The 27,931-nt window shown below is 51.9% G+C and overlaps 1 protein-coding gene across 1 annotated transcript; it reads right to left on the reverse strand.

Annotated features, from left to right (window-relative positions):
• Positions 1 to 1,246: 1,246 nt before the first annotated feature.
• On the reverse strand, positions 1,247 to 27,931 carry LOC124782335 (basic proline-rich protein-like). The gene is made up of 3 exons (XM_047253935.1): positions 27,860 to 27,931; positions 23,870 to 25,711; positions 1,247 to 1,252 (listed from the first exon to the last, which is right to left on the reverse strand). The coding sequence occupies exons 1-3, from the start codon at positions 27,929 to 27,931 to the stop codon at positions 1,247 to 1,249; spliced, it is 1,920 nt and encodes a 639-aa protein (XP_047109891.1).

Here is a 27,931-nt window from a genome sequence, read left to right on the forward strand (position 1 = left end):
GCTAGAGGGTATAGCACAGTCGCTAACTAAGTGCATGAGAATAGTACAGCAGCATGTTCATTTGTAGAAGACAATCCTGAGATCACAACAACTCAAAATGTTGTATCTTGACAAAGTGAAGTGTGTGCCTTGAAGGACAGCAATGTATTTTGAAAATACTTAAATTGTAGTCTTTGAGGGTAATTTCCCTTCCATTTGAATGAGTTCTTAAACACCTTGATTTGTTTGTCTGCTAGGCAAAACAAGACCTTTGTCACTGAGAGCACACTACACTGATCTTGTTTAGGAGGAATGTGTTATACATACTCATTGTAAAAGATTTTCCTTCTTTTGTGTTAGTTAGCATATTGGCTTTCTGCAACTGTTTGAGAGCACCTGTCCTGAATAGATGACAACACAAACATAGGCTTACCATTGATCACTTGTATTATTAATGTCCTGTCATTATGACAACCTGCTACGTCAACAGAGAGATACAGAGTGAAAATTACAATAAAGAATCCTTGTCCGTACTATCAGTTTCCCAAAATTCTTAATCTGAATCAAAATGCCTACAGTCTTTAACTTTTATATGAAGCAATTGTAATTTTCTCTCTTTCTGTTTTTACTACCAATTCCAAAAATTTTAGCTAGAATTCAGACTGATAAATATTTTACTTTGTAATACACATGGTAGTTACAGGGAAAGCATACAGTTATACATCAACGTAGTCAAGTATGTAGATGTGTCAAGAGATACTTTTTGAATCTATATATGAATGTGATAGTCTTCCTGTGGCCTAAAATAGAACTTGAACAATCCACAGTTCACCATCTGTTCTTTCAGTCTTCTTTGTATACATAGATACACTCAAGCTATACCTGTTGTAACTACAAATAATGATGAAAAAGAACACTTGTGTTATACAGGGCAAGATGATTGCTGCTTATGATGTAATTTTGTTTGCCTAACAGTTCTGTAGCAAGAAGTTTGAAAAAACAAGTTAGTGATACTTAATCTGTGTATTCAACATGATGCATAACCTATGTTTATATGTCTGTGAATAAACAGTAAATTGGAACTGAGTTGGAAACAACTTCAAATTTTATGTTATAGTTGACACTGATAAAAAATCTCACTTGGAAAAAAACATCAAAGTTAGAAATTGTATTAGGCCATTACTTCTACACTCAGTGATGCTTGTACAAAACCTTCATCCTAGTTAGTGATTAAATGAGCCTTTTTGTGCAATTTTTCTTTTACTGTTCACATCTGTAATGAGTTCATTTCACAGTTAAAATAATTTATTTAATGTTGTATGTACACTTTCAGGCATTGCTTAGTTGTCATGTCAGTATGAAAGTGAACCTGCAACAGTTTTATGTATCACTTTATAGTTGGTTGGTTGGTTGGTTTGGGGGATTAAAGGGACCAGACTGCCATGGTCATCGGTCCCTTTTTCCAAAGACAAAGAACACCCACAGAGAATAAGAACAAGGAACAGAAGAGATCACAGACGATACAGAACAAGAGATACTGAGACAAAGACAAGACAAAACAAACTAAAACCACACAGAGTGTGACGGTGGTTGGCCGACCATAGACATAAAAAAGGAAAGGCCAACCACTTAGAAACACATTAAAAAATCAGTGTAAAACCATAGGCCAATGGCCAGAATCAACACAAAACAATAAAAGAAAACAGAAACACTCAGAGTAAATGATAAAATCCCCCTGCCCGAATAAAACGTAAAACTAAGTCAGCCATAGTGGAGTCGTCTGTTAAAAGGGCAGGGAGCGTAGCAGGCAGCGCAAATGTCTGCCGGACCACAGCTAAAAGGGGGCAGGCCAGCAAAATGTGGGCCACTGTCAAAGCTGCTCCACAGCGACATAGAGGAGGGTCCTCCCGGCGCAGTAAATAACTGTGTGTCAGCCGGGAGTGGCCAATGCGGAGCCGGCAAAGAACTACTGAGTCCCTGCGAGTGGCTCGCAGGGATGACCGCCACACAGCCGTCGTCTCCTTGACAGCACGGAGTTTATTGCGCAGTGGCAGTTCGCGCCATTCATCGTCCCATAGCGCGAAGATTTTGCGGCGGAAGACTGCCCGCAAATCAATCTCTGGGAGGCCAAGGTCCAGAGATGGCTTGCTGGTGGCCTCTTTCGCCAGGCGGTCAACATGTTCGTTACCCGGGATACCGACATGACCGGGGGTCCACACAAAGACCACAGAGCGGCCGCAACAGGCGAGAGTATGCAGAGACTCGTGGATAGCCATCACCAAACGAGAACGAAGGAAACACTGGTCGAGAGCTCGTAAAACGCTCAGGGAATCGCTACAGATAACGAAGGACTCACCTGAGCAGGAGCGGATATACTCTAGGGCACGAAAGATGGCGACCAGTTCAGCAGTGTAAACGCTGCAGCCATCCGGCAAGGAACGTTGTTCGGAAAGGTCCCCTAGAGTGAGCGCATATCCGACACGACCAGCAACCATCGAACCGTCAGTGTAAACAACACCAGAGCCCTGATACGTGGCCAGGATGGAATAAAAGCGGCGGCGGAGGGCCTCTGGAGGGACTGAGTCCTTAGGGCCCTGTGCCAAGTCGAGCCGAAGGCTAGGGCGACGAACACACCATGGGGGTGTATGCAAAGTAGCCCGGAAAGGAGGTGGAACAATGAAACCCTGGAGCCCAGAGAGAAGCTCTTTGACGCGGACCGCTATTGTACCACCAGACCGGGGCCGACGTTCTGGCATACGGACGACCGACCGCGGGAACAGGAGGCGATAGTTTGGATGCCCGGGCGAGCTTAGAACATGGGCAGCATAAGCGGCCAGCAAACGTTGGCGTCGGAACCGCAGTGGAGGTACACCTGCCTCCACTAGTACGCTGTCCACAGGGCTGGTGCGGAAAGCACCAGTGGCAAGGCGTATCCCGCTGTGGAGAATCGGGTCCAGCACCCGTAACGCAGATGGGGATGCTGAGCCATAAGCCAGGCTCCCATAATCCAGACGTGACTGGATTAACGCCTGGTAGAGCCGCAACAGTGTAGAGCGGTCGGCGCCCCAGTGGATGTTGCTCAAGCATCTCAGAGCGTTTAGATGCCGCCAACACGTCTGTTTCAGCTGCCGGATATGAGGCAGCCAAGTCAACTGGGCATCGAAAACCACCCCCAAAAACCTGTGGGTCTCCACCACAGCAAGGAGTTCGTAGGCAAGATAAAGCCGCGGCTCAGGATGGACTGTTCGGCGCCGGCAGAAATGCATAACGCAGGTCTTGGCTGCCGAAAACTGAAACCCATGCGCTACAGCCCAAGACTGCGCCTTACGGATAGCGCCCTGTAGCTGACGTTCAACAGCTGCAATGCCAGTAGAGCTGTAATAAAGGCAGAAGTCGTCAGCATACAGGGAAGCGGAGACAGAACTTCCCACGGCCGCAGCAAGCCCGTTAATGGCTATTAAAAACAGACAGACACTTAAAACGGAACCCTGTGGCACACCGTTCTCCTGGACGTGGGAGGAACTATACGAGGCCGCGACTTGCACGCGGAAGGTACGACACGACAGAAAACTGCGGATAAAAATCGGCAGAGGACCCCGAAGACCCCATCCATGAAGCGTAGAAAGAATGTGATGACGCCATGTCGTATCGTACGCCTTCCGCATATCGAAAAAGACAGCGACCAGGTGCTGACGGCGGGCAAAAGCAGTACGGATGGCCGACTCCAGGCTCACCAGATTGTCGGCGGCGGAGCGGCCTTTACGGAACCCACCCTGAGACGGAGCCAGAAGGCCCCGAGACTCCAGTACCCAATGCAAGCGCCGGCTCACCATCCGTTCAAGCAACTTACAAAGAACGTTGGTGAGGCTAATGGGACGGTAGCTGTCCACCTCCAGAGGGGTCTTCCCAGGTTTCAAAACGGGGATGACAATGCCTTCCCGCCATTGCGACGGAAACTCCCCCTCAACCCAAAGACGGTTGTAAAGATCGAGAAGGCGCCGCTGGCAGTCCACTGAAAGGTGTTTCAGCATCTGACAGTGGATGCCATCTGGCCCAGGAGCGGTATCAGGGCAAGCAGCTAGGGCACTGCGAAATTCCCACTCACTGACTGGAGCATTGTAAGATTCCGGGTGGTTGCTGCGAAACTAAAGGCTCCGAAGTTCCATCCGCTCTTTAATGGAGCGGAAGGCCTGGGGGTAATTCGCAGAAGCGGAACTCATAGCAAAATGCTCTGCTAAGCGATGTGCAATGACGTCGGAGTCAGTACAAACGGCTCCATTCAGTGAGAGCGCAGGGACGCTGGCAGGGGTCCGATAGCCGTAGACGCGTCGAATCTTGGCCCAGACCTGCGAGGGAGTGACATGGAGGACAATGGTGGACACATACCGCTCCCAGCACTCCTTCTTGCCTTGGCGGATAAGGAGGCGGGCCCGCGCACGCAGCCGTTTGAAGGTGATAAGGTGGGCTAAGGAGGGATGTCGCTTGTGACGCTGGAGCGCCCGCCGGCGATCTTTAATCGCTTCAGCGATCTCAGGCGACCACCAAGGCACAGCCTTCCGCCGAGCGGACCCAGAAGAACGGGGAATGGCAGATTCGGCGGCAGTAACGATGCCGGTGGTGACAGATTGAACCACCGCATCAATGTCATCAGTAGAGAGAGGCTCAAAAGCGGCAGTGGATGAGAACGAGGCTCAAAAGCGGCAGTGGAGGAGAACAAGTCCCAGTCAGCCTTATTCATAGCCCATCTGCTAGGGCGCCCAGAAGAGTGGCGCTGTGGTAGTGACAAAATGATCGGAAAACGGTCACTACCACACAGGTCGTCATGCACACTCCATTGGACAGACGGTAAGAGGCTATGGCTACAGATGGAAAGGTCAATGGCGGAGTAGGTGCCATGCGCCACACTGAAGTGTGTGAAGGCACCATCATTTAACAGCGAGAGATCGAGCTGCGACAATAAATGCTCAACGATGGCGCCTCGACCTGTTGCCACTGACCCACCCCACAGAGGTTTATGAGCGTTGAAGTCGCCCAATAGCAAGAAAGGTGGCGGCAATTGGGCGACCAGTGCAGCCAGGACATGCTGCGAGACATCACCATCCGGTAGAATGTAAAGACTGCAGACGGTAACAGCCTGTGGCGTCCACACGCGTACAGCGACAGCCTCTAAAGGCGTCTGGAGAGGGACAGACTCGCTGTGCAGAGTATGAAGGACATATATGCAGACGCCACCAGACACCCTTTCATAAGCTGCTCGGTTCTTTTAATAACCCCGATAGCCACGGAGGGCGGGGGTTCGCATTGCTGGAAACCAAGTTTCCTGGAGAGCAATGCAGAAGAAAGGGTGAAGGCTGATAAGTTGGCGGAGCTCAGCTAGATGGTGGAAGAAACCGCTGCAGTTCCACTGGAGGATGGTGCTGTCCATGGCTGGGAAAGGCGTGACGGGTTGGGGAAGGCAGATTACGCCGCTGGGTCACCTGCTGCCTCCAAGTGAGCACCTGTGCCAGTGCTTTCCATGGCGTCGGAGGGACTGGCGAGATCGAGGTCCTCAGCAGACGCCAGGATCTCCACCTCGTCCTCAGACGCAGAGTTTGAAGGCTGCGGTGGGACAGGTGCCACCGCAATGTCAGGATGCTTGGGAGCCTTTTTCTTCAACTGCTTCGCACGCTGTGCCTTGGGAGGGTCTGGCTGGAAGGGCCCCACTGGGTCAGTCTCAGGGACGGACGACGACCGTGAAGCCGTATGACCAGCGACCGGTTGTTGTTCCATAACTTTGCGGGTGTCCGCTTTGACACAGGGCAAAGCCTGGGAAGGGAGGGCCCCAACGGACCCCTTCCTGGCTAGAGTAGCCGAAGAAGCCCTACGTTTCTCCGGCTGGGAAGGGGGGACGAATGTCCCCGATGGTTGGGGTGGTGTTGCTCCTGGAGTAGATGGAGCAACAGTGGGCGAAGTGCCCCCACAACCAAGGGGGCCGGTTCATTGAGACATAGCTGAGAGGCAACACTACGTGACGACACGGGAGATGGTCGGACCGCTTGTGCAGCTGCGGCTTAGGTGGATGTCATGGGCACGGGATGAAGCCGCTCAAATTTCCGCCTTGCCTCGGTGTAGGTCAGGCGGTCCAGAGTCTTATATTCCATTATCTTCCTTTCTTTCTGGAAGATCCTACAGTCCGGCGAGCAGGGGGAATGGTGTTCTCCGCAGTTAACACAGATAGGAGGCGGGGCACATGGAGTATCAGGATGCGAAGGACGTCCACAATCCCGACACGTGATGCTGGAAGTACAGCGAGATGACATGTGCCCGAACTTCCAGCATTTAAAACACCGCATCGGAGGAGGGATATATGGTTTCACATCACAACGGTAAACCATCACCTTAACCTTTTCGGGTAAGACATCACCCTCAAAGGCCAAGATGAAGGCACCGGTGGCCACCTGATTATCCCTCGGACCCCGATGGACGCGCCAAACGAAGTGAACACCTCGTCGTTCGAGGTTGGCGCGCAATTCATCGTCGGACTGCAGAAGAAGATCTCGGTGGAATATAATACCCTGGACCATGTTGAGACTCTTATGCGGCGTGATGGTAACTGAAACATCCCCCAACTTGTCACAATTGAGCAACCTCCGTGACTGGGCAGAGGATGCCGTTTTGATGAGCACAGAACCAGAGCGCATCTTGGACAAGCCCTCCACCTCCCCGAACTTGTCCTCTAAATGCTCCACAAAAAACTGGGGCTTGGTCGACACGAACGACTCTCCATCAACCCGCGTACAAACAAGGTACCGGGGTGAATATTCGCCACTGCCTTCTTTAGCAAGACGTTCCTCCCATGGAGTAGCTAGGGAGGGAAACGATCTCTGATCCAATTTCTTCCCGGTGAGGTTAGACCTCGATCGCTTAGAGACTGCTGGGGGAGGCCCACCAGCGATATCACTTTATAGTTCTAGATTGAATTGTGTAACAGACTGAGTATTACATAAATGTGTGTGTGTTCATTGAAAAAAAAATGGATAAGGCATCGGTCTCCTAAACCGGGGATTGTGGGTTCGAGTCCCACCAGAGGTACACGTTTTACTCACTGGGGCAAAATCACTCTCACCACATACAGCTGTAATAGTTGAGAAAGTTGGCGTTTCTGAGTGCTTACAGGCATCACAGGTATGACGACGATACGAAAATACGCACTTACTGACAACCAGAAACGAAACGACGGCCATTATCAATCGACCTGTTAGCTGCGGAAGTGTTTCAAAGCGTATTGGCGCTGTGAAAGGAAACGCTATTTTAAAGTTACTTGTAGGTAAACACTATGACCCATATGAATAGTCACTTACTTGTCTTGTGTGCAGGACTTACATTTCAGAAAGGGAATAGCCTAAGACGGCAGGTATAAGAATTGCCAGCAGTAAGTAGATGCCTGGACTTGGATACGTCTGAGTATGTACAGGCACACAGGAAAGGCTCATGCGACGTCCTGACACTCTGGAGACGTAGAGGAGCGCATCAGGAAGGGTACACTTGGCAAGTGTTGATTTGAGCGAGCTCCGCCAGCTTAACGCCAGTCAGCCTCTGTGGCCTAATGGGACAGTCGCGGCCGAGTCGCCGTAGCGGTCGGACGTGTGTGTTGTGTACGTGTTGCAGCCCTCGCCGCGCGCGTGCTTGCTGCTGTTTACAGCTTCTCAGTGTTTATAATTAACGATAAAAGAACCTTATAATGGAGGCTAGATACCGCAAGTGCAATCTTAAAGTTGAGTTCCCGTTCGGTTGTGAACGACCTAATGTACTCGATATCGACGACTGGCTTTTCGACCAATTAGGTTTGCGAGACGGTGATGTTAACGGTTTGCAGTATGATTTTCTCGCTAACGCTCTGTACGTTGGTCTTAAAAATGACGACGTGTGTTATAGGATTATGACGACAACATAAGGTTCTTCTAATTTTCGTACCTCGAAAGGCGAAGTTTTGAAAGTGGGGATCAGTTATTCTGTCTTAGGTTTGAGAACGGTCCGCGTCTTTAACCTACCTTTCGAAATGGAATTCGTCAAATCAAGCGAACACTTGAACCATATGGCAAAGTCATTCATATCTATGGCGAGAAGTGGCAGGGGAACAGGCATTTCAATGTCGACAATGGTGTCCGTAATATCAAGATTGATTTGCATCGCCATATACAGTCATTTGTAACTGTACGTGGCTTTAAGGCCTTAGTAGTTTACGATGGACAACCACGCACTTGCGTTAATTGTGGGTCCCCTGATCATATACAGGCAGGATGTCCACGCAGTAAGTCCCCTCGCCGCGAATTTCGACCTCTCCTTGGTGCGGAGGGCGCCGAGACGGGAGACAAGTTGACGTACGCGGAGACGCTGGCAGACTCGCCTGTCTTGCAGCGGCCGACCACACTGGCGGCCGCGTCCGAACCTGGCCCGGCCAACACCGCCACCGCGGTACAGCCTGCGGCCTCCGCTGCCGATCATAGTCAAAATGCTGCCGATCATAGTCAAAATGCCGCCGATCATCGCGATCGTCAGACTGATAACATACCTGACCTCCCACCTGCCAGCCAGGTGCGACTTGAAGGGGAGAAAACGTCGGCTCCGCACCAAAGTCGTCAGCAGTTGACGTCTGTTGTTCCTACTCCCACGAAAACACCGACTGTGCTATCTGGTTCACCTTCCGGTAAGGTGAAAGGCTCCGCCATCGGCGTCGATAACGCATCCGTCGGTGGCCCGACAACTGCTGGCAAAGCCAGTTTCAAACAACCGGCCGCCAGATCTAAACGTGCTGCTCGGAAACAAAGTCAAGAGGAACTAGACGAGTTGGAAAGTGAGCTGTTGCCAACCCAGGAAATCCTCAAGAAGAATTCCTCTGAAGTGTTGTTGCCCAACACAGAGGGGAACGGTACATCCAAGCCGCAAGAGGATGATGGTTCTATGCATGTCGATGCCCGTACTGGTGAACCAATGGAAACGACGGCCCCAGAAATACCTGCGACGACCACTTCGTGGTCTGAGGACGTGGAACGAGACTAGTAGACTCAGGGATGACACAAGCGTACAAGATTGCAACAATTAATGTCAATAGAATCGTCTCAGACGTTAAATGGAAGTGCTTACGTGATTACTTGTACGCAGCAGACGTCGACATGGCTATGTTACAAGAAGTTGTTTCCACTAAGGTCGAAGATATTCCCAGTTATGAAGCCATTGTGAACAATGGCGATGAATGTGGTACAGCGATCCTGTATAAAGCCGGCATTCAGTGTGAATTAGACACCTTGCTAGAAACTGGGCGCGGGATCACGGCAAAACTAAACGGGTTGCTTTTAATAAATATCTATGCCCCAACTGGGTCTGACGGTCGACGCGACAGGCGCGACTTTTACAGAGAGGACGTAGTACACCTCTTCACTAACGTCAGACATAATAGAATTTTAGGCGGGGATTTTAATTGTGTGTTACGCCGCGAGGACCAGTGCCCAAATTTTAATTTTTGTGAAGAGTTGAAAGTTTTAACTGATAGTTAAGGTCTGATAGATATCTGGACCCATCTTCGTCCACAGGCTCAGGCGTACACCTACGTGTGCCATAGTTCAGCAAGTCGATTAGACAGAATATATGTCACCAAAGGATTCCTGCACAATGTAACTGACTGTGAGATATGGCCTGTAAATTTTTCTGATCATTGTGCCTTCCATATAATAGTCAACTCTACTAAGCAAACAACATTTTTGGGACGCGGTGTATGGCAGCTAAATCTCTCTCTCCTCGATGACGTCGAACTGCGACAATCCCTCGTCCGCACTTGGGACAAGTGTATGCGCAATCAAGCGAGATACACACGACGTGTAGTTTGGTGGACCGAATTCGTAAAGCCGCAATTAAAGAAATGTATGATCCAATACGCACGGGAAACAGCATACTGGTGAAAGCGCACATTAGAATTTCATTTCTCATGCTTGCGCGAGTTGTACGGTGATCCCGCACGGATCATCAGCCAGAACCTTCAAATCAAACGCGTTGAAGCCAAAATTACAACTCTGGTGCGGCGGTCACTGGACGGTCCTAAAGTAAGAGCGCGGACTGGGACTGATATTATGCAGGAAAGGCCTTCAATTTTCCGTGGTATCAGGGACGCTAAACGTGGACGGCAGAAGCTACTCCACAATCTTCGAGACGACCGAGGACGGGAGTACAACACGTAGAATGACATCAAAAATCATGTTGTCACATACTATACGAATCTTTATGCAGAGCCGGAAATCGACTCATCAATGGAAGAAATTCTTTTATCTCCCATTGCAACGACAGTTACTGCTGACGACAATGTTGACCTTCTGGAAAATGTCACGAATTAAGACCTCAAGGTTGTCATAGCATGATCACCACGTCACAAAGCGGCAGTATTAGACGGTCTCCCTATGGAATTTTACATCCGCTTCTGGGACCTTATTGGTGATGAATTAACAACTATGTACAATGAATTGCTGAACGGTGACCCCTTTCCAATAGACTTTACTGAAGGCCTAGTCGTATTGATTCCCAAGAAAGTGCACAGCCGTTCTTTGCACGATTATCGACCCATTACATTGTTGAACACTGGTTTTAAAATCTTGACTCGTCTTTTAAATCATAGGCTGAAACCCATTCTCACGAAAGTTATCGGTCCGTACCAGACGAGCGTCGGCACAGGTCGGTCCATGACGACTGTTTTATGTGCCTACAGGGACGTCCTACATTTAACTTGGCTTTGTAAATGTCAACTAGGGATTATGGTTTTAGATTTTGAAAAGGCCTTTGACAGGGTTAGTCACAAGTTTTTAACACATGTAATGCACAAAATGGGGTTCAATCATCTGTTCCTTCAGCTTGTACAGCACTGCATCGTTGGAACAACGTCCCGAATAAAGGTTAATGGTCAACTCACTACTCGTGTGCCCATCAAACAATCTGTTCGCCAAGGTTGCCCTCTCTCGATGTCGTTGTTTGCCATAGCGGTTGAGCCGCTGTTATTTAATCTGCATGAACAACTCGCCGGCCTCACGGTCTTTAATGTCAAAACGGTTTGCCATGCTTATGATGATGACATTAGCGTCATTGTAAATACGACGGATGATATTGAAACGGTGCGCCGCCTGACCACACAGTACACGCATTCCTCCGGTGCGTTGATCAATAACCATAAATCTAAAATTCTTCCTCTCGGTCCAATTGATGTATGTATGGTATCATCTTGGTTGCAACGTGTTGACAAGATTAAGCAACTTGGAATGACTCTGGTGCCGGACCCGCGTGAGATGACCAAGACGAATTGGCAACTTATACTCAACACAGTTCGAGCAACGCTCCAGGAACATAAGACTAGAACTCTGAACCGTCTCCTACGAGCCCAGTTTACCTATGTGTATGTTCTTAGTAAAATCTATCACATCCCCGCCGTGTTGCCAATACCCGATGACATCGCTCACAAGCTGCTTGTTGCCATCTATTGGTTTGTCTGGAGAGGCAATATCTTCAAAACTCCACTTCAAACGTTAACACTGGCTCGCCACGCAGGCGGTTTAGGCATCAACGATGTACGCTCACAGTGTCTTGCAGTCTTCATTAATAGAACGTCCAAACTACTTCGCAGTAATCACACTGGACTATCGAAGAGCATCTTCACCTCCTTACTACCTCAGGATGTGAGGCCGCCAATCCATGTTGGGCGCATTAATGAACAGTTGGGATACGTCCGCGTCTATTACACGGAAATCAGTTACCTGCCTCAGTCGCCCCAACATTTTACTACCTCTACCCTTTACACTCAACTGACGAAGCGGCAGCACCGACATCCGATCGAAACAAAACATCCGGAAAAAAACGTGGCAACGTATATGGGCGAACATCAGCAACCCAATTCTGCCGTTGGACGTAGCGTCGGTATGGTATGATATTGTCAATGAAAAGATCATCACAGGCGGAAAGCTGCATAAAATAAAAATGCGTCCTACACCATACTGTACTCGTTGTCAGCTTATAGATACCCTGGCTCGCACCTTCGTTTGCAGAGAGAATGTCGTCATCTGGAACTGGACGAGGAAAAAGTTGTCGATTATTAACAGGACGTCGGAACATACGATCACTGTGGAAGATGTGATACATCCGGATTGGCGATTGTTCCCCGCCGCGAAGAATAATAGTTACGTCTGGCTCCTTTGACATTGTGCATACTACATTGTTACCAATCATGCAGATCTCAGCGCCTTCATTTTGTATCTTCAGGACCAACATTATCATTTGAAACAACGTCCTAAGTATAAACAGTTGTTCCAAAACTTTATCTGCACTGTACCTCCAACGTGAGGGACGTTCTACATTGGCTTACTTCCTCTCCAGGAACACCACTTTTACATAATTGCGACGCGCCAACACATCAAAGGACATGTACCCACGCCAGTCAAGGACACAAAATGTTTCAAGAAGAAATGTTATATTTTCTAGGAGCAACCTTGTTTTTTACATCACTAAATAACTTCAGTGGCAGCGCACTGCAACGCATTAAATAAATAAATAACAAGAAGCACGTTAGTTGGTTGAATCCTAGAGGAGGAGAACGGGACATCGTGGTCAGGCCTCGGGTTTCGACCCCTGACCGCCTTGCCCCTGACGCCTCCTTTTGGGAAAATAATATTAAAAAAAGTATCAGATCAAAAAATTTTTGTACCTTGTAACCACTATTCTAAGTTAAATGTAAAAACGATCGTTCATAGGCGAAGTAATGGTGCTAAACTGTTCGCTTTGACCCTGTGCCCATTACACATGTTTGTACAAATGGAGATGTCTTAATTACTGACGACGCCTTTGGCATAATTGTTTTATTATTCTCCATTACATGATGTAATTTTAGAAGTTTTACTTCTGATGAAGGTATATTTACATGTACCGAAACCGTGGTCGAGAATTTTAATAAAAAATTTTTTCCTGCAACTGTTTTTGGCTGTCATCCTTTTATTGTGAATGACCCATATGAATAGTCACTTAACTGTCTTGTGTGCAGGACTTGGAGTTCAGAAAGGGAATAGCCTAAGACGGCAGGTACAAGAATTGCCAGCAGAAAGTAGGTCCCTGGACTTCGATACGTCTGAGTATGTAGAGGCACACAGGAAAGGCTCATGGGACGTCCTGACTCTCTGCAGACGAAGAGTAGCGCATCAGGAAGGGTACACTTGGCAAGTGTTGATTTGAGCGAGCACACCGCCAGCTTAACGCCAGTCAGCCTCTGTGGCCTAATGGACACAGTCAGCCGGCGGACGCGGTCGAGGTCGGACGTGCTGTGCTGCGCGCCGCGCCGTCGCTGTTTACGTGTGGTGAGTCGCTGCGCTTGCTTCAGTGTCTACCAGTGTTTTGGTGCGATCTGAAAATGAACTCGATTTCGTGATGTCTCAACCGAGTAGGAAAGATACACCGAAGTTTACTTTTGACAGGAACTTTGTCCGACCTAAATCTTTTGAAGTTGAGCAATGGTTAGAAGATGACGTAAAGATAGGACTTGAGGATATAATCGGGATACATCTTTCGATTGTCAATAGCACCGTTTTTGTTAAATTAGCTAAATCAGACACGTGTGAGAAAATAGTTGAATCTTGTGGTGGAGTCCTAAAGTATAATCATAGCGATGGAAATGGAGAAGTTGCTGTTTCGCATGCCGGCCTAGGAATACGGACTGTTCGAATTTTTGAACTTCCATTTGAAATAACCAGTGAACAGATCAACGCAGTGCTTTGTCCGTACGGTAAAATCATAAGCAATATTGCGGAACGTTGGTCTAGTGCACATAAATTCCCGGTTCTTAATGGGGTGCGGCAATTGAAAATCGAGCTGCAGAAGCACATCCCGTCTTATGTTAACGTATGCGGGTATCGTGCGATAGTAATGTACGATGATCAGCCTCGAACGTGTGCCGTATGCAACTCGACAGGTCACGTGCGTGACGAATGCATGCAGAGGCGAGTGGCGCAGCTGCTTGCCGGCGAGGCTGCCAGGCCCCCTGCAATGACAACACTGCCTGTGACGTACGTCGCCGTAGCGCGTGGGCTTTCGGCTACACCCACGGTCACCGAAGTCAGTGAAAATACTGTAGTGCCTGCGACAGTGACGCGAAAGGAGACTGTTGCAACGCCGGAAGAGACCCCACCTAAACCCGTAGAAATATCGCCGTCCGTCGTAGTCACAGAAGAACTGGCATCACACATGCAAACGGCTGCGTCCCCATCGACCGCTGCTACTCCACGGGGGGAATCTCCAGCAGGTTACGATCAAAGCCCACAAAATTTTACATCTTCCAGAAAAACTAAAAAACGGAGAGTTGCCCGCCAGGGTGCAGAACATATTGCACCGGTTCTGCGCGAAAAGGCTAAACAGATAGGTGAACAACTCAGTGAAAAAGCATCTGATAGCACAAACCATGATCATCCCTCAGCTAATTTACCATCAGACCTTGACAATGTCTCAGATGCTCTACCTCTGAACCCCGAACAGTCAGCTCAACTCCGAGCCGACTGTGATGTCCGCATGGTCAAACTCTATCCTGCTCAACAGTCGGTAACGACCTCGACACAGCCACCGCCAACTAATTGGGCAAACGATACAGAATCCACTGCCGAAGTAGACAGTATGGATACTTCCGAAACGGTGACAGCCGTAACTTCAGTCTCCAAAGACGACGATGTTAATGAGAAAGATAACGCCTCGACAGAAACTACCGCAAAAAAAGAACGCACGACTGATCCCTTTTCAAACGGAGAATATTTTTAACTCTGCCTTTAAAGTGACTGTCAATACATGTTTTTGTTATCTGGAATTGCTTCCAAAGTGCTTTTACGACGTGACTTGTTTTTCCAGCGTTATTTATGTTTGATATTGCACTCATTTTAGGCATTGCTCCTGTTTAGTCCACCACAATTCCGCCACAGGCCTATCGACTTGCTACTCTCAATATTAATAAGATACGTAGCGCTCTTAAACTACAACATTTAAAAGACTTTTTATATGCAGCTGATGTAGACATTTTATTTGCACAAGGAGTAACAGATCAGACTTGATTGCATACCAGGTTATAATGTGATTACTAATCCTGTGGCCAGTTGCGAATTAGGTACAGCTTTGGTGGTGGTGGTGGTGGTGGTGGTGGTGGTGGTGGTGGTGGTGGTGGTTGTTGGGATGTGTAAGGGGGGACTAAACAGCTAAGGTCATCAGTCCCCCATTCCAAAAACAGGCGTGACAGAAATGCATGAAGCAGGTAAAACCCTAAGGGGAAGGGTAGTAGTAGTAGTAGAGGTGTTTGTGGGCGCACGACAGCAAGGTCTTCAGCGCCCGTGCAGCATCATAGTGAGACGGGTGTCAAGAAAAAAGAAAACCTCAGAACAGGGACATAAAACGGAACAGAGAACACGGGGAACAATCATCGAAAAAATGGGCTCACCCACACTGAAGTGTGGGATGATGCAGGGCGTCAGCAGTAAAACGTGGACAATACAGGAAGAAAATGGTAGAGAGAGCTAAAACATTGGAGCAGATGGAAGTGGCTGGCTGACCACAAGGAAAAAAGGGAGGAGTCAGCCACTCTGCAACACACTAAAACCTCCAGCCTAAAAGTTTAGGCCAGAGTCCAGACACATCACAAAACTTAAAAACCCTTGCCACAGACGTCTCATCGTCAGCTAAAATACAAGGGAGATCCCCAACAACCTGTGCTTCTGCCCTTGCATCACGGTATAAAATACAGTCGATTAAAATGTGCCGGACAGAGATGTGCACACCACAAGTGGCACAAAACGGAGGATCCTCCCGCCATAATAAATAGCTATGCGTCACAGGACAGTGCCCAATCCGCAGACGTGTGAGGGCCACCTCTTCCCGCCTGAGCAACCGACAGGAGGAACGCCACGGCCGAGTGGTTGACTTTACCGACCGCAGTTTATTGGCCGACACCGCCAGCCATTCGGCCTCCCACAACTCCATGCACTTCCTATGGAGTGCAGCGATGACTGACTGCAAGGGGATAGGACACTGGACCACATCCTGCTCTCTGCAGGCCTCCTTGGCAGCCCGATCAGCCTGTTCATTGCCCCATATGCCGACATGACCAGGCACCCAGCAGAAGGATACCTCTTTACCCCGCTGTTGGAGCAAGTACAGTTGGTAATGTATCAACTGGACCATCTCCTCAGTCGGGTATAGGCTCTGCAGCGATTGTAAGGCACTAAGAGAATCGGAGCAGAGAAGAAATCGATCGCCCCGAACACGATGCATCTGCTCCAGTGCCTTCAGGATCGCGTGGAGCTCCGCTGCGAAAACGGTATATTCAGCAGGGAGGCGAATCCGGGTGACACGATCAGGGAACACCACAGAACAGCCTAGGGAAGTCTCCTGTTTCGAGCCATCAGTATAAACGACAGTGAAACCGTGATCCACGTCTAAAATGTTAAAAAACAGAGATTGGAACGTAAAGTCTGGTGTGCCATCTTTCTTAAAACGAGTCAAATCTAAAATAAATTTGGGACGCCGGAGGAGCCAAGGTGGAGATCTGCTCCAACCGCGACGTAAAACACGAAGACCAGCCACAGACATCGCAGCGAGGCAATCCTGTGCGCGAATCCCATAGGGCTGCGTCGCACGTTGCCGGTTATGAAATAACCGTGCCAGAGGAGGCTTAGCAACGGTATGGTATGCAGGTGTGTACGGTGTGGACAAAGTTTTATACGCCTGGCGTACCGTAAGTAGCCGTCGTCGCATATGAAGTGGCGGTTCACCAGCCTCTGCACAGAGGCTTGGTATGGGGCTAGTTCGGAATGCCCCAGTGGCCAACCGCAGCCCTTCATGGTGGACAACGTCCAAAATCTTTAAGTACGAAGGCCTCGCAGACCCATACACCGTGCACCCATAATCGAGCCGAGATCGCACAAACGCCCTGTAAAACTGGAGCAGACAAGTCCTGTCAGCTCCCCATGTACTGTGGCTAAGACATTTTAAAATGCTTAAAGCCTGAAGCGACCGTCGTTTCAGGTCTTTAAGATGAGGTAACCATGTGAGCCTCGAGTCAAAAATGAGACCCAGAAATCTCACCGTGTCTTTAAAAGAAAGAATAGTGTCCCTCAAGCGCAACTCAGGAAAGGGTAAAATCGAACGAGAACGGTTAAAAAGAACACATACAGACTTCTCGGTGGAAAACTTAAATCCACTCTTCAGCGCCCAGTCATCCAAACGCCTAATCGTAAGTTGCAACTGACGAGTTGTCGTTGCAAGGCTTGAAGAAGAGCAGAACAAAGAGAAATCATCCACAAACAAAGAACACTGGACAGGACTTTTCACCAGGGACGTAATGCTATTAATAGCGATGGCAAACAGAGTCACACTTAAAACGCTACCCTGAGGGACACCGTTCTCCTGCTCAAAGCGATCAGACAGGACGTCACCAACTCGGTATCTAAAATATCGTGGCGAGAGGAAAGACTGAATAAAAAGAGGAAGACAACCACGAAAACCCCATTCGTGAAGCTGCTCCAGGATGAGACGCCGCCAAGTGGTATCGTAGGCCTTCTCGATGTCGAAAAATACACCTATAAGGTGATGACGGCGTAGGAAAGCTTGTTGGATAGCCGCCTCCAGGAGGGCAAGGTTATCGAAAGTGGAACGAAACCTCCTGAACCCACACTGAAAGCGACTAAGTAGTTGCCGGGATTCTAACATCCAGACAAGGCGGCGGTTGACCATCCGCTCCAAGGTCTTCCCTATGCAACTAGTGAGGGCAATACTACGGTAGCTACTTGGGCTCGAGCGGTCTTTCCCAGGTTTTAAAAAAGGGATTAAAACTGCCTCACGCCACGCGTCAGGAAAGTGACCCGACGCCCAAATGGCATTAAAAAGTGCGAGGAGGATTTCTTTGTTGCGCATTGTGAGGTGCCATAGCATACTGTAATGGATCCTGTCGTGACCAGGGGAAGTGTCACGAGCTCCAGACAATGCAGAATCCAGCTCCCACATAGAAAAAGGGCAGTTGTAAACTTCATGAGAGGTGGGCTGGAAGTTCAGACTACACCTCTCAGCAACCGCTCTATGGCGCTGGAAACCGGGATCCTGACTGGTTGTGGCAGTAACTGTCGCAAAATACGCTGCCATAGTCTGGGCAATGTCCCGCGGATCTGTGTGGAGAGTGCCGTTATTCAGTACAGCAGCTATGGGGCATCTCCCTCCTCTGCCAGAAATTCTCCTAATGGTCTCCCACACAAGGGAACTCTTGGTGGAACGATTAACGGTGTTCAGGAACTTTGGCCACGACCTCTTCTTGCTCTCACGAATAATGCGGCGACATCTCGCCCTCGCCACCCGAAAGGCAGCAAGATTCTCAGCAGTCGGCCGACACTTGAACCGCCGCAGAGCCGCACGCCTGGTCCTGATTGCAGAGCGGCATTCGTCACTCCACCAAGGCACAGGTGGCCTTTTCCGGTGACCTGTGGACTGTGGAATGGATACCGCAGCGGCATGGAGGACCGTTTTGGTAATATGATCCACCCACACCTCAACATTCGCACAGTGTTCGAATTGGGCCAACTGGCTATAAAGTGTCCAGTCAGCTCCACTGAGCACCCATCGTGGTGGTCTCCTGTCGGGGCCCACGCCATCTGGCAGGTGAATCCAGATTGGGAAATGATCACTGCCGTGCAAGTCAGCGACCACTTCCCAGTGAGCACTAGCGGCAAGAGCTGGAGAGCAAAGCGAGAGATCAATGGCAGAGAACGACCCAGTCGCCGTGCAGAAATGAGTACTCTGTCCTCCATTGAGCAAGTAGGCACAGGATGACAGGAGAAGCCTCTCAATTGCTCTACCCCTGGGGCAGGTAATTGCAGAGCCCCAAAGCACATTGTGGGCATTAAAATCACCACAAATAATGAATGGCTGGGGGAGCTGTGTAAGAAGGTCGGTGAGGGCCGCTTCATCAAGAGCATCATGTGGGGGCAAGTAAAGTGAACATACAGTCAATGGATGACGCACGTGCACGGACACAGCGACGGCCTGTAGAGTCGACGTAAGTGAGAGAGGCGAGGAATGGTAGTCCGTCCTGACGAAAATACCTACGCCTCCTCTAGCTCTCTCTCCACGCAGGTCGTCCTTTTTGTGGAGTGTATAGCCTCGTATCTCAGGGGAGTATGATGGATGGAAATACGTCTCCTGGAGACAGAGACACAATGGTCGACCCTGAGAAAGTAGACGAAGTTCCTCCACATGCGTCCTGAACCCTTGCAAGTTCCACTGGAGTATGGGAGCCATCTATGTTGGGGGTAGCACCTTCATCCTGTCTCTCCGACGGGGCGGGGAGACCGCAGCAGGTGGAGGGGCAGGCGTGGGACGAGATGATTGCCCCACACATACATCATACTCCATCAACTCTGGGGAAGAGTCAGATGAAGCCTCGCGTAAAACAACATCCGCATGGTCAGATGGTTTACCACGGGATTTGACCCGCTGTTGCTGCTGCACAGTAGCTTTCTGTGGCTTGGTGGACTTTGGGGGAGCGGATGTGGGAGTGGTAAGTGGCGCACTGGGCTTGGGGACAACCTCAGCTGTTGGAGGCGCGAGGGGCTGGACCAAGTCCGCCACTGTACCTTTGTCTGCCGTTCGAGTAGGGGCTACTGGCTCTGGAACACTGGCTGCGTTGCAAGTGCACTGGCAGCTACAGGTGTTAGTGCCAACACTCACCGCCTCAGTCTGCGTTGAGGCATCGACCTTTGGAGTAGGCTTCTGTACCAGGGATGCAAAAGATGTAGCAAATGTGGGAGGTTGCATCGACTTATAAATCTTCTTGGCCTCACCATAGGGGATACGCTTGGTTGTTTTGATTTCCTGGACCTTGCGTTCCTCTAAAAATATGCGGCAGTCCCTACTCCAAACAGGGTGGTTCCCAGAGCAATTAATACATTTAGCCGGAGACGAGCAACCAACTCCGTCATGAGCAGCCTGACCACAGTTTCCACAAGTCGCTTCGCCTTTACAGCCTAAGGTGGTATGCCCAAAACGCTGGCATTTGAAACAGCGCATTGGGGCCGGGAAATAAGGCCTCACACTAAGGCGAAGGAAGCCAGCTTGAACATGTTCAGGAAGTGTTGTGCTACTGAAGGTCAGAATAAAGGAGTCGGATTTGACAAGAGTGCCATCAACCCTCTTCATGATGTGTTGGACATCAACGATACCTTCCGGAGCCCACTCACGTTGCAGTTCTTCCTTGGGAATATCAGCTAGATCCCGGCATGTCACAACACCTTTGCTATAGTTCAAGGTGCTGTGCAGTTCGGTGTCTATGGCATACTCTCCAAGGCATTTAGCAGATTGGAGGTTAGTTGCTTGCTGGGAAGTGGAAGTTTCCACTAGCAAGGTCCCATTACGTAAGCGCTTCACTGATTTTAAGGAGCCACAGATTCCCTCCAATCCCTTTTGTATATAGAAGGGCGAAACCTTCTCGAAACTACCCTCCTTCCGTTTCACAATGAGAAACACATTCGGATTACCAGAATGCATTCTGTTACCTAAGACTGGACTTTTTAAAGAAGCGCCGGAGTCAGGGGGACTGACTGCACGGGCCCTCTTAAGAGACTGGGTGTTAGAACCTTCCAGCGGCCCACCCTTTCCGCTGGGAGGAGGAAAAGAGAATTTCGAAGGATCCATCTCGGTCCCACGAGCAGCTAGGGAACTAGAAGTCCACCTAGACAGAGCCCCGCGTGCCTAGGTAAGCCTTATACAACTGAGGTGCGGCAGGTTCCCCAGAGGTTGCCCGCTACCGACTGTTCCACCTCAACAGCCAGGCATCTCATCAGCGCGCAGCACACCTTGAGATTGAGGGGTTTTTTATAGAGGTTTATTCCATCCTCGCGATCCGGGCGGTCAAGCCAAGATCCCCATTCCCTGAGACACACAACATTCCACCGCCGCGCCGCACGGTGGTCGTTGAAGTATGCTTAGAGGTTACGGTGACAGGGGACTGGCGGCGCTTACCAGTCCCCAGCTCAGGAACCCCGGGGTCGCCAAGCCCGTACCCAGCAAACGAATGCTGAGCCCCTGGGGGCGGCGTATTACGATCTGCACCCCAAGTTGTGTTGCGTAGGCAGCGGAGGGCATTCAGATGCTGCCAGCACTGATGCTTGAGCTGACGAATATGTGGAAGCCAGTAAGCCGGGCATCAAACAGCAATCCCAGAAAACGGTAAGAGTCAACAACCCTGAGCATGGCATCCTGAAGATAGAGCTCAGGGTGGGGATGGACAGTACGACGCCGACAAAAGTGGATAACACAGGTCAGGAGAAAATTGAAAACCATGGGCGAGGGCCCACGCCTGCACCTTGCGTATGGCTCCCTGCAACCTACATTCTGCAACACTAATGGTGGAGGAGCTGAAAAAGATGCAGAAATCGTCAGCATATAACGTGGGTGAGACAGACGACCCTACTGCTGCTGCAAGGCCATTAATGGCCACAAGGAAAAGGGGCACGCTCAATACAGAGCCCTGTGGAACGCCGTTCTCCTGGATATGAAGTGAACTATGGGATGTGCCAATTAAAACGCGGAATGTCCGAATAAATAACAAATTCTGAATAAAAATGGGGAGAGCCCCGGAGACCCCACCCGTGCAACGTGGCGAGAATATGGTGCCGCCACGTTGTGTCATATGCTCTGGAGAGGTCGAAAAAGACGGAGACGAGGTGTTGGCGCCTGGAAAAAGCAGTGCGGATTGTAGACTCAAGAAAGACCAAAGTATCGGCAGTGGAACGGCCCTGACGGAAGCCGCTCTGGCACGGAGCCAGAAGACCCTAAGACTCGAGCAGCCAACACAGCCGTCGACTCACCATGCGTTCCGATAGCTTGCACAGAGTATTTGTCAAGCTGATGGGCCGATAGCTATCCACATTAAGCGGGTCCTTACCAGGCTTCAGCACCGGAATGACGGTACTCTACCGCCACTGCGACGGAAAGACACCATCGCCCCATATGCGGTTGAAGATGGCAAGAACACACCGCTGACAGTCCGGGGAAAGGTGTTTGAGCATCTGATTGTGGATGCCATCTGGCCCAGAGGCTGTATCGGGGCACTGTGCCAGGGCGCTCTGGTGTTCCCACAAACTAAATGGGGCGTTATACGCCTCACAGTGGCGAGAAGCAAAGGAAATCCGTTTGCCTTCCTCCCGGTGTTTGTGCGCGCGGAGCGCAGGCGGGTAATTCCCCGACGCAGAGGCCCGAACATAGTGCTAAGCGAAATGGTCGGCGATTGCATCGGCATCGGTGGATACCACCCCGTTGATGACAAGCCCTGCGACACCCATAGAGTGCTGCAATCCAAAGATACGTCGAATCTTCATCCACACCTGGGAGGGTGAAGTACAGGACCCAATGGTGGAAACGTAAGTCTCCCAGCACTCCTGCTTCCGCCTTTTGAGGAGCCGCCGTGCCTGAGCACGGAGACGTTTGAAAAAAATTTGGTTCTCCAAAGACGGGTGCCGCTTATGTCGCTGAAGAGCCCGCCGACGTTCTTTAATGGCTTCAGCGACCGCCAGAGACCACCAAGGCACTGACTTTCGCCGGGGGCACCCTAACGAACGAAGAATGGTACGTTCCGCAGCGGAAACAACCGCTGCAGTCAGTGTCTCAACCGCCACATCGATGGTACCGTGGGGGAGGCAGTCAACAGTGGCAGCAGAGGAGAACGTTTCCCAGTTTGCCTTGCTAAATGCCCATCGAGGCAGGCGTTCATGGGATCAACGCTAGGGTAGTGAAAGGAAGTTGGGAAAATGGTCACTACCACACAAGTCGTCATGTACTCTCCAGTGGACCAATGGTACAAGCCCTGGGCTGCACAACGACAGATCTATGGCCGAGAACGTGCCATGCCCCACACTGAAATGTGTGGCGGCGCCAGTGTTTAAGAGGCAGAGGTCGAGTTGGGAGATGAGATTCTCGACCTCTCTTCCTCGGCCAGTAACCTTCGTTCCACCCCACAAGGGATTGTGGGCGTTAAAATCCCCCCAGGAGAAGAAAAGGCGTGGGGAGTTGGGCGACAAGTGCAGCCAATTCGGTCTGGGAGACTGTACCACCTGGAGGGAGATAGACATCGCAGACGATTATGTCCTGGGTAGTCCTTACGCGTACAGCCACAGCTTCCAAAGATGTTTGAAGGGGCACAGGAGCACTATATACAGAGTTAAGGACATACACGCAGGCTCCACCTGACACACAATTGTAAGTGCTACGGTTGCAGCAGTAACCCCTGTATTCCACGAAGGACAGGGGTCCGCATTGCCAGGAACCAGGTTTCCTGGAGGGCGATGCAGAAAGCAGGTGTCATGCTTAGAAGCTGTCGCAGCTCAGGGAGATAGCTAAAATAACCGCCACAATTCCACTGGAGGATCGTACAAAGCGTGTCCTGTAAGGGCATGAAGGTACTGAAAAAGCAAATTACTTCACAGAGTCACATGCTGCCCCCGACGGAGTGACTGACGTCGCAACTACCATCGTTTCCGAGACGGCGAGATCGAGGTCATCTGGGGACGCAAAGAGCTCGACCTCATCCTCAGAGGCTGAGCTGACAGGAAGCGTTGGCGCGGGAACCACTGGGTCCTTAGGCTTCTTAGACAGCTTCTTTTTCTCTCTCCTGTCTTTGGGAGGAGGGTTCGCATGCTGCGAGGGCTTTCCAGATGCATTATCATGAACAGAGGAAGAGTGTGAAGCCCTTCGACCAGCAGCTGGTGGCTTCCTCAGCCACTGGCTAGCGTCTAGCGAGACACTGGTAAAATCCTTGGAAGGGACTCCCCCAGGGGACCCTTTCCGAATGATTGGGGCCGGAGGAGGCTGGCGCCTCCACCGAATGATTGGGGCCGGAGGAGGCTGGCGCCTCCTCCGGCTGAGGGGCCTGAGGAGGCTGGCGCCTCCTCCGGCTGAGGGGCCTGAGGAGGCTGGCGCCTCCTCCGGCTGAGGGGCCGGAGGAGGCTGGCGCCTCCTCCGGCTGAGGGGCCGGAGGAGGCTGGCGCCTCCTCCGGCTGAGGGGCCGGAGGAGGCTGGCGCCTCCTCCGGCTGAGGGGCCGGAGGAGGCTGGCGCCTCCTCCGGCTGAGGGGCCGGAGGAGGCTGGCGCCTCCTCCGGCTGAGGGGCCGGAGGAGGCTGGCGCCTCCTCCGGCTGAGGGGCCGGAGGAGGCTGGCGCCTCCTCCGGCTGAGGGGCCGGAGGAGGCTGGCGCCTCCTCCGGCTGAGGGGCCGGAGGAGGCTGGCGCCTCCTCCGGCTGAGGGGCCGGAGGAGGCTGGCGCCTCCTCCGGCTGAGGGGCCGGAGGAGGCTGGCGCCTCCTCCGGCTGAGGGGCCGGAGGAGGCTGGCGCCTCCTCCGGCTGAGGGGCCGGAGGAGGCTGGCGCCTCCTCCGGCTGAGGGGCCGGAGGAGGCTGGCGCCTCCTCCGGCTGAGGGGCCGGAGGAGGCTGGCGCCTCCTCCGGCTGAGCAGACGGAGGAGGCTGGCGCCTCCTCCGGCTGAGCAGACGGAGGAGGCTGGCGCCTCCTCCGGCTGAGCAGACGGAGGAGGCTGGCGCCTCCTCCGGCTGAGCAGACGGAGGAGGCTGGCGCCTCCTCCGGCTGAGCAGACGGAGGAGGCTGGCGCCTCTCCGGCTGAGCAGACGGAGGAGGCTGGCGCCTCTCCGGCTGAGCAGACGGAGGAGGCTGGCGCCTCTCCGGCTGAGCAGACGGAGGAGGCTGGCGCCTCTCCGGCTGAGCAGACGGAGGAGGCTGGCGCCTCTCCGGCTGAGCAGACGGAGGAGGCTGGCGCCTCTCCGGCTGAGCAGACGGAGGAGGCTGGCGCCTCTCCGGCTGAGCAGACCGAGGAGGCTGGCGCCTCTCCGGCTGAGCAGACCGAGGAGGCTGGCGCCTCTCCGGCTGAGCAGACCGAGGAGGCTGGCGCCTCTCCGGCTGAGCAGACCGAGGAGGCTGGCGCCTCTCCGGCTGAGCAGACCGAGGAGGCTGGCGCCTCTCCGGCTGAGCAGACCGAGGAGGCTGGCGCCTCTCCGGCTGAGCAGACAGAGGAGGCTGGCGCCTCTCCGGCTGAGCAGACAGAGGAGGCTGGCGCCTCTCCGGCTGAGCAGACAGAGGAGGCTGGCGCCTCTCCGGCTGAGCAGACAGAGGAGGCTGGCGCCTCTCCGGCTGAGCAGACAGAGGAGGCTGGCGCCTCTCCGGCTGAGCAGACAGAGGAGGCTGGCGCCTCTCCGGCTGAGCAGACAGAGGAGGCTGGCGCCTCTCCGGCTGAGCAGACAGAGGAGGCTGGCGCCTCTCCGGCTGAGCAGACAGAGGAGGCTGGCGCCTCTCCGGCTGAGCAGACAGAGGAGGCTGGCGCCTCTCCGGCTGAGCAGACAGAGGAGGCTGGCGCCTCTCCGGCTGAGCAGACAGAGGAGGCTGGCGCCTCTCCGGCTGAGCAGACAGAGGAGGCTGGCGCCTCTCCGGCTGAGCAGACAGAGGAGGCTGGCGCCTCTCCGGCTGAGCAGACAGAGGAGGCTGGCGCCTCTCCGGCTGAGCAGACAGAGGAGGCTGGCGCCTCTCCGGCTGAGCAGACAGAGGAGGCTGGCGCCTCTCCGGCTGAGCAGACAGAGGAGGCTGGCGCCTCTCCGGCTGAGCAGACAGAGGAGGCTGGCGCCTCTCCGGCTGAGCAGACAGAGGAGGCTGGCGCCTCTCCGGCTGAGCAGACAGAGGAGGCTGGCGCCTCTCCGGCTGAGTGGTGGGGATCGATGTCCCCATTTGTTCGGGGTCCACTGCCCCCAAACCGGGTGTTATGGGAGCAGTGGAAGAGAGTGTGACCCCTACCAGCGGTGGGGCAGGCGTAACTTTACTGTTCTATGGGCCAAATGAGAAGGGAGTCTTTGCAGGAACTGGTGGCGGCAGAGTTGCAGCAGCATAACTCCTCAACATAGAAGTGGGGTACAGCTGGTCTAGCTTCTTCCTTGCCTCTTGGTAAGTTAAACTGTCCAGGGTCTTAATTTCTTGTATCTTCCGCTCTCTTTGGTAGACTCCACAGTCTGGCGAGCAGGGAGAATGATGCTCCTCACAGTTAACGCAGGTGGGAGGCGGTGCACATGGTGCATTAGGTTGTGAAGATCGTCCACAATCACGACACGTGGGGCTGCCAGTGCATCTGGAGGACATATGTCCTAACTTCCAGCACTGGAAGCATCGCATACGGGGTGGGACATAGGGCTTGACATCGCACTGGTAGATCATGACCTTGACCTTCTCAGGCAGGCAGTCACCCTCAAACGCCAGGATGAAGGCACCGGTAGCGACCCTATTATCCTTGGGCCCCCTAAAAACACGACGGACAAAGTACACACTTCGTCGTGCCAGGTTCTCCCGTAGCTCGTCATCACACTGTAGCAGAAGATCTTTATGAAAAATAATCCCCTGGACCAAATTTAAGGACTTATGGGGAGTGACATGAACGGGGATGTCACCGAGCTTCTCACAGGCGAGTAACGCTCGTGACTGTGCAGATGTAACTGCTTGTATCAAAATAGCCCCGCTCCTCGTTTTGGAAACAGATGCCACTTCCCCAAACTTATCTTCAAGATGGTGAACAAAGAATAGAGGCTTAGTCCCCAAAAACGAATCCCCATCGGTTCTGCTGCACACAAGGTATCACGGTGAAAGTGGCTCCTGTCTGTACACAGCCCTACGTTCCTCCCATGGCGTGGCTAGGGAAGGGAACGATGTGGGGTTATATGTCACAGCATTAAATTCTGTCTTACCGCGCTTAGAGACGTTGGCGGTCGTGCGACCACCGGATTGAGACTTCACCCACTTCATTGCGGGGCATCCGCCACATAGCCACCCACTCCGTCCAGGGGCTCTCCCCACGGGCGCCACCCAACCACAGCAAAGGCCACCTGGCAGGATGGCCGTTGCCGGGGGTCCTGATGCCCCTGAGAGACGAGCATCGACTCCTCGGCTTACGTGGGGAGGTGTCAGCTCAGGCATTGGCAGTACGATCCCTGTGTTGTCAGGGGGCTACAACCTAGAGGGTACATGACGACCCCACCACAACGGGCTGGCTACTGTGCTGGATTTTGGGTGCCATGGGTAGCCCATAGTGATCGTGGGTGCAGATGGTGACGCACTAAGGGCGTTACATACACAATCCATCAGGTGTGTATGCCCAAAATGACGGATGGAGGGTGCAGTGACGACGCCAAGACGATCAAGAGTGCCAAGGCCTTAGGGCACAGAGGACTGATGGTGCACCAAGTAAGGTGTCCTTCCCCAAAAGGCTCGTACTTCTGTGGAATTTGGAAAAATGCAGGTCAAACCCTAATGGGGGCCATCACATTAAGGCCTAAACGTTGAAGACTCCTTTTAGTCGCCTCTTACGACAGGCAGGAATACCGCGGGCCTATTCTAACCCACGAACCCGCAGGGGGGCCAGGAACATAGACTAGATCTCTGAACCGTCTCCAACGAGCCCAGTTTATCAATGTGTATGTTCTTAGTAAAATCTATCACATCGCCGCCGTGTTGCCAATACCCGATGACATCGCTCACAAGCTGCTTGTTGCTATCTATTGGTTTGTCTGGAGAGGCAATATCTTCAAAACTCCACTTCAAACGTTAACACTGGCTCGCCAAGCAGGCTGTTTAGGCATCAACGATGTACGCTCACAGTGTCTTGCAGTCTTCATTAATAGAACGTCCAAACTACTTCGCAGTAATCACACTGGACTATCGAAGAGCATCTTCACCTCCTTACTACCTCAGGATGTGAGGCCGCCAATCCATGTTGGGCGCATTAATGAACAGTTGGGATACGTCCGCGTCTATTACACGGAAATCAGTTACCTGCCTCAGTCGCCCCAACATTTTACTACCTATACCCTTTACACTCAACTGACGAAGCGGCAGCACCGACAT

The sequence above is a fragment of the Schistocerca piceifrons genome, chromosome 1, assembly GCF_021461385.2.
Source record: "Schistocerca piceifrons isolate TAMUIC-IGC-003096 chromosome 1, iqSchPice1.1, whole genome shotgun sequence".
Taxonomy (NCBI): Eukaryota; Metazoa; Arthropoda; class Insecta; order Orthoptera; family Acrididae; genus Schistocerca; species Schistocerca piceifrons.

Excerpts from the sequence above, each read along its gene's own strand:
- LOC124782335 (XM_047253935.1), bottom strand. The coding sequence starts at position 27,931 with ATGTCGGTGCTGCCGCTTCGTCAGTTGAGTGTAAAGGGTATAGGTAGT. Across the intron at positions 25,712-27,859 it reads TGTTGGGGCGACTGAGGCAG|CCGGAGAGGCGCCAGCCTCC; the intron begins GTAACTGATTTC and ends CTGTCTGCTCAG.